The 7,115-nt window shown below is 49.5% G+C and overlaps 1 protein-coding gene across 1 annotated transcript; it reads left to right on the top strand.

Annotated features, from left to right (window-relative positions):
• Nucleotides 1-514: 514 nt before the first annotated feature.
• On the top strand, nucleotides 515-7,019 carry SF3A3 (splicing factor 3a subunit 3). The gene is made up of 17 exons (XM_021554749.2): nucleotides 515-662; nucleotides 736-783; nucleotides 1,000-1,052; nucleotides 1,550-1,655; nucleotides 2,062-2,134; nucleotides 2,494-2,585; nucleotides 2,694-2,776; nucleotides 3,134-3,272; nucleotides 3,614-3,682; nucleotides 4,025-4,092; nucleotides 4,434-4,541; nucleotides 4,745-4,814; nucleotides 5,267-5,431; nucleotides 5,539-5,649; nucleotides 5,957-6,047; nucleotides 6,350-6,405; nucleotides 6,737-7,019. Exons 1-17 carry the CDS (start codon nucleotides 567-569, stop codon nucleotides 6,812-6,814), a joined length of 1,506 nt encoding a protein of 501 aa, XP_021410424.1. The 5' UTR covers nucleotides 515-566; the 3' UTR covers nucleotides 6,815-7,019.
• The last annotated feature ends 96 nt before the right edge of the window (nucleotides 7,020-7,115 follow it).

Genomic DNA, 7,115 nt, shown 5'->3' with positions numbered 1-7,115 from the left:
TCTCGGACACTGCGCTTGGACATGGCCCTGCGGCTCGGACACCATGCTCGGACACGGCCCTGCGCTCAGACACTGTACCCAGACACTGTGCTTGGCCACAGCCCTGCGGCTCAGACACCGCACTCCGATACGGTTCTGCCACTCGGACACTGTACTCGGACGCTGTACTCAGACACGGCCCTGCCGCACGGACACGGCCCCACACTCGGATACTTCGTTCGGACACGGTCCGTGCTTGGACACCGCGCTCGGACACGGCCCGCGCTGAGGGGCACGGCCCGCGCTGAGGGGCACGGCCCGGCCGCTCGAACAGTGTACTCGGGCACGGCCCCGCTCTCAGACACGCTGTCGGACACATCCCCGCTCTCAGACACTGTACTGGGGCACGGCCCCGCTGTCAGACACCGCTGTCGGACACATCCCCGCGGTCACACACCGCGCTCGGGCACGGCCGCAGCCGCCTCCTGCCGGCCGCGCCGCGGCCCCGCGCAGCGCCCCGGAACCGGAACCTCCCCACACAGCGGGGCCTCGCCGCGGCCTGCCGGCGGCTGCGAGCCGAGCGCGGCATGGAGACGATCCTGGAGCAGCAGCGGCGCTACCATGAGGAGCGGGAGCGCCTCATGGACGTGATGGTGAAGGAGATGCTCACCAAGAAGTCCACGGTGCGCCCGGGGCCTTGTGGGGGGTGCGGGAGGCTCCCCCGGGCCCGCGCTCACCGCTCTGCTCTGCCCGCAGCTCCGCGACCAGATCAACTCGGACCACCGCACCCGGGCCATGCAGGACGTGAGTGCTGCGGGCGGGAGCGGGGCTGGGCCGGGGCCGGGCCGGGCGGCTCCCCGGGGCCGCCGGGGCCCGTCCCGGTGACGGGCTCGGTGATGGGCTCGGTGATGGGCTCGGTGACGGGCTCGGTAGCGAGCTCGATGATGGGCTCGGTGATGGGCTCGGTGACGGGCTCGATAACGGGCTCGGCGCCACTCGGGCCGCTCCTTTGTTCCGCAGAGGTACATGGAAGTGAGCGGCAACCTGCGGGACCTGTACGACGACAAGGACGGGTGAGTGTGCTGGGCTGCTGGATCCAGTGTGAGTGTCTAAAGAGTGACACGGGAATGGAGAGGTGGCGGCCGAGTGCAGGGCAGGACGCGAGTGCGCCCAGGAGCATCCGTGTAGGATGGGCAGGTTTTCTTGTGTTGTGTCGTGGGGAGGCCCTGCCTGCTCCCGGGGTTTGTCAGGGGCTGCAGCCTGTGTGGGCTGTGACCATGAGAGCCTGGTGGGCTGGGAGGTCCCCATGACTTAAAGGTTTGCAGTCAGACACTGCAGCACAGCCCTGGACTAAGGTTGTGTCAGTGTCATCCCTTCCCTTCCCTTCCCTTCCCTTCCCTTCCCTTCCCTTCCCTTATTCCCTTATTCCCTTATTCCCTTATTCCCTTCCTTTCCTTCCCTTATTCCCTTCTTCCCTTCCCCCCTTCCCTTCTTCCCTTCCTTTCCCTTCCTTTCCTTTGCTCCCTTATTCCCTTCCCTTCCTAATCTCTTGCTGTCTGTGAACTCATAGCCTGCGTAAGGAAGAACTCAGTGCCATTTCCGGGCCAAATGAATTTGCAGAGTTTTACAACAGACTGAAGCAAATTAAGGAATTTCACCGGAAGCACCCAAATGAGGTGAGTACTTACCTGATCCATAGGAAGAGGTGTGCTGTGCTCTGTTTGGTCTCATCCCTACAGGAAACAGAGGTTTTGTTTCCCCAGTTTTATTGCTTTAACACACAAGTACTGAGAACACACAGCACAGATGCTCAGGGTCAGGCAGCATGTGAGGGAGCAGTGCAGGATGCTCACCCTGTTCCCTGCTAGAACAGGGATGTTCAGCTGAGCTGGGATCAGATCTCACCTTTCTTGTGCTGGCTAAAGCCACACTTTTGCCTTTGTGCAGAAAGAAAGGTGACAAAGCTTTGAGTCTCTTTTCTGTTTGCAATTTCATTATTTGCCACCTTGCATGATTTTATATTAGTTATTCTGGGACAGGAGCTGAAGTAAATCGCTCTGTGCCTTGTATCTGCCTTTGCAGATCTGTGTTCCTATGTCAGTGGAGTTTGAAGAGCTGCTGAAGGCCAAAGACAACCCGAGTGAAGAAGCTCAGAGTAAGTTTGTAGTTTGCTCGAGCTCTGGCATTATTTAATAGGCTGTTTGATCTGGTTTGCATGTTTCAGGGCCTCACCTCCCTTTTACTAAATGACTTCTGAAAATTCTCCTGTCATCTAAATGGTTCTGAACTGGAGTCCCTGGAACGGTCCCCAGTGAGGCTGCTGTTCCTGAGGAATGTTCTGGTGCTTGCACAGAGCAGCAGTTGGGGCTGCTCAATGAGTGTCAGAGACATTGTAGCACCTTCCTTAAGCATAAATGACTTTGCAGCTGATCCTTTTCCAGTTCAAAAAGAGTTGTATAATACAGGTAGGGAATATTAAGTTCATAATAAAGCTTTTCATGATCTTTCCTACAGATCTGGTGGAGTTCACAGATGAGGAAGGGTATGGCCGATACTTGGATTTGCATGATTGTTATCTCAAGTACATTAACCTGAAATCATCAGAGGTGAGTGTCTGCTGTGTGTGGGCCCAGGGATCTCCAGGCTTCTCTTTTCTAGGAACTGGTTGTTAATTTGGCCTTGTATGAACTCTGACTCAGACTTTCTGTTCTTAGAAATTGGATTATATCACTTACTTATCCACATTTGACCAACTCTTCGATATTCCCAAGGAGAGGAAAAATGCTGAATATAAGAGGTAAGCTTGTTTGCCTGCCTGTTTCCTTTATGGTGAGAAGGAATTTGCTTCTGAAGTGTCCAGCTGCAGAGATTGTAATTAACAGCAAAACTTAACTCACATAAATCAGGTCCCTGAGCTCAGTCATGTGTCTGAGTCCCAATCAAACTTGCAGTGCAGCAGAGATGTGGAAAGACACATTCAGCTCAGAGGAAGAGCTTTAATGTACCATTGGACCTGTAATGGCAAAAAAATCTGTGGAAAACTGGCCATGCCTTGGTCACGTTCCTCTGCAGCACTGGAGGGTAGTGACTGTCCAAAGATGTGGTTAGAGGGTGACAGTGAATTACCTGTGCTCATGATTCCCCTGTATTCCAGGTATCTTGAAATGCTCCTTGAGTACCTGCAGGATTACACAGATCGAGTGAAGCCATTACTGGACCAGAATGAACTTTTTGGGAAAATTCAGACGGAGTTTGAGAAGAAGTGGGAGAACGGCACGTTCCCAGGCTGGCCGGTGAGCAGCCTGAGCTGGGTGATCTTCCTGCGTTTGGGAGGGGTTTGTGTGAGTCATTTGTGTAAAGTCATTGCTGGAGGTGACCATGACAGTGAGGGCTGCAGCTCTGTGTCACCAGGGTGCAGGGTGATACCAACCTGAATTTAAAACCCAGCATACCTGGTTTAAAATGAGCATTGTTTCAGGTTGGCTTATTTTGCGTCTTTACTACTGCTCCATTTTCAGTTTAGTAAGAGGATTTTTCTCTGTGAAATGAACTGTTTTTCTTAAGATTAAAATGTTCTATGGCCAGAAGTGTTGTAGTATGCCGTGCAGCTCTTGCATGTGTTTTTTTTTGGCAGAAAGAGACCAGCAGTGCCCTCACCCATGCTGGTGCCCACCTGGACCTCTCGGCCTTCTCCTCCTGGGAGGTACGTTTCCAGTGCTCTGCACTTACTGTCACATTTTGAGCAGGTGGAAGTTCAGTCATTTGGGGTTTTTGTGTAGTTTTAGTGCTGTGGCTTTGTCCCTGGCTCTGTGCTTTCTGGGTAAAACTTTGATGGTGCTGATGATGTAATTTCTACCACTGGGGGATGTAACTTGAAGATTTGTCACATTCCTCATTTTCCTGGGAGCAGGGGTACACTGTTGACAGTCCTTTCTTAAATACTGTTCATCAGGGTTTTTTCTTCATTAATAAGCTAAAGTGGGCTATATCCATATTGTATGTGTTGAATAGCTTGTCTCTTACAGTGGTTTATTTAATTGAACAGGAATTGGCTTCCCTGGGACTGGACAGGTTAAAATCAGCTTTGCTGGCTCTGGGGCTGAAGTGTGGCGGGTAAGGTGCAGTTTTGTAGAGTTCCTTTCAGTTTCTGAGGTGTTCCTGTATCACATTTCTTTCTGGGATACTTGTGTGGTTATCTCTGTTGTACTAGAATTACCTTAGAGATTTTTGAAAGATAAAACATTAAGAACCAAGCAGTGGGATCTGCTGCTCTGAACTGTCCTGTACAGGAATCTCTGGTACAGTAGACTTTGACTTGAGGAATGAAGGCAAAGATAGAAGGAATCTCATGGTTTCCTAAAAGCTACATTTAGATTTTTATTGCATGAATTTAGATAGTTCTCAGGAAATGTAAAACTGCAGTCTGGATTAATCCCTTCCCTGCTTCTCTGCAGGACTCTGGAGGAGCGTGCTCAGAGGCTTTTCAGCACTAAAGGCAAATCCCTGGAAGCACTTGATCCTTCCTTGTTTGCTAAGAATCCAAAGACAAAAGGAAGCAAAAGGTGAGTTCTTAGAGGTAATTCTGAGGCTGGCAATGGTCTCTCCTCTTGGATGAGGAGTGTTCTTTAGTCACCACTCCTGTGTAGTTAGGACAGAGATTCTGGAGTATCAGAAGCTTTTCATGTTGGACCAAATAGTGCTGAACCACACAGAAGGTACCAGAGCTGAACTTGTGTGTTTAATGAGGATACCTCATCTGTTTCAGAGACACTGAAAGAAATAAAGATCTTGCATTCCTGGAAGCTCAGATTTATGAGTATGTGGAAGTTCTTGGGGTAAGAATTTTATTTTGTTTTTAAGTTTTTGATTTCAGAGCTGTCTAGTGACTGGAATGTTGTCCCTTACCTTTACATTGTGCTTTCATAGACAGCATCACATCAGTGTGCTGCACCACATCTGTTTTGTGCATAAGTCATACAGTACTGCAAACCTTTATTGATCTGCCTTGCTCCTTGCCTTCAGTTTTGGGGGGTTGTTTTCAGGGGGATGGCTGCTGCTGTAGTAACATTGGAAGTGCTGATAGGTGATACAAGGTTTTATTCTTTGCTGGTAGGAAATGTCAGGGTACTAAAACCTGAAACTGTTCGGCTCAGTAAGGTGGGAGTTCTCTGCTTCACACTGGTCTTCTGTTTCCTCCCTCTGTACACTGAGGGGTTTTTTTGCTACAAGAGTTTGGCCTTTTTGCTGTCATGGTGTGTGGACAGCCCCTTCTTTTCTCTCCCTCCAGGAACAAAGACACCTCACCCACGAGAACGTGCAGCGCAAGCAGGCGAGGACAGGGGAGGAGAGAGAGGAGGAGGAGGAAGAGCAGATCAGTGAGAGCGAGAGTGAAGATGAAGAAAATGAAATCATTTATAATCCTAAAAATCTCCCTCTTGGCTGGGATGGGAAGGTAAGAGACTATCAGGCCTGGAGAAGTGGGACAGATCACTGACTCCACGCTGCTTCTGTGTTTGAGTTTCTTTGCCATGACCTAATCCTCCTGTCTCCTTGCTCCAGCCCATCCCATACTGGTTATATAAACTCCATGGTCTGAACATCAACTACAACTGTGAGATTTGTGGTAACTACACCTACCGAGGGCCCAAGGCATTCCAGAGGCACTTTGCAGTAAGTGACATTCACTGAGGAGCAGCCCTGCTGCATTCATTTATTCATTTTAATGAGTCCCTGGGGTTCCTGAGCAGCATTTTTGCCCTGTGGGTCTGAGCTTTTGCTGTAGGGCCATGCAACAGGACCCACCTAGTCCAGTGCTCACTTCTGATGGGTGCAGCGTGGCTTTTGATGGCTGCAGGACAAGAAAATAATGTTTTTATAGAGGACTGGTAGATTTGTACTGTGATAGCAGGTTTTGCACCCTGTTCAGATGTGAATGTCTTGTGTTCCCTCTCACACTGATCTCATCTCTTTCCCCCAGGAATGGAGACATGCCCACGGAATGCGGTGCCTGGGCATTCCCAACACAGCCCACTTTGCCAATGTCACACAGATTGAGGATGCAGTCTCGTGTAAGTAGTGATGGCAGAGCAGGGAACATGTTAAAGAACATGTTAAAAGAACCACTTTTTCTGAAGGGGTGGCTTTGGACCTTGGTCTCATGTCCCATCCTGAGCACTCCGTTTAAAGCCTTGTTTGCTGCAGTTCAGTGCCTCTCAGTAAGCACATGGTGGAATGATAACTTTGTAATGGATGTTAGATACATTCCTGGATTTAAAAAGGAGGGGAAAAAGCTCATGTGTGTATTTTACTGGATTAAAAAACAGTATCTCGAGGGAAGTGGCATAGATCCTGTTTAACTTTGTGTTTGCAGTGTGGGCAAAGCTGAAACAGCAGAAGGCTTCAGAGAGGTGGCAGCCCGATACAGAGGTGAGTAGTGAGAGGCATTCAGTGTCTCCCCTCCTGTGTCCCTGGGAACCCCTTGTTCCTGGTGTGAGCAGTGTCCTCACTTACACTGGTGCCTCTTCATAAACTTCTGTTCCAAAGCCATTTTTCAACAGGGTGCAGGGCAAAAGTGGGAAGTAAAATCTATAGTACAACCTGTAATGACTCTGGCCCTGGCTGAGCTCTTCTCCCAGGACCTGCTGGCAGATCCACTGCCTGCCTTCCTGCACAGAAATTCTGGCAGGGTGCTCGTGTTCAGTGTCTGCTCTTGGAGCTAACATTTGAGTGCTGTCTCTAAACTGTGGTTCTGTTCCAGGAGGAATATGAGGATTCCAGTGGGAACGTGGTGAATAAAAAGACCTACGAAGACCTGAAGCGCCAAGGGCTGCTGTAGCTGTCCCCAGGTGAAGGATCCCACATCTATAGAGAGAGTGGGTCTGGCAGCAGCTTTGACTTCTTCATTGTCTGGATTTTGTATGTGCATGAATATAGATTCCAAGAATACTTTATAGAGTCACTTTCTAGTAAGCCACTTAGAGTTGTGACATTGTTTTATATCAAAAAATACCTTGAAAAATAAAGTCATTGTAATTTAGGAAGTGCTGAGAGACTTGTCTTCTTTCGTATGCTGGAAGGAAGAGTTTTGATTACAGTGTGTTTAAAATGCTTTTTACACAGCTGTGAGAAACAATTCC

The sequence above is a fragment of the Lonchura striata genome, chromosome 23 (assembly GCF_050655825.1).
Source record: "Lonchura striata isolate lonStrDom1 chromosome 23, ASM5065582v1, whole genome shotgun sequence".
Taxonomy (NCBI): Eukaryota; Metazoa; Chordata; class Aves; order Passeriformes; family Estrildidae; genus Lonchura; species Lonchura striata.
This window is presented reverse-complemented; position numbering and strand designations above follow the sequence as displayed.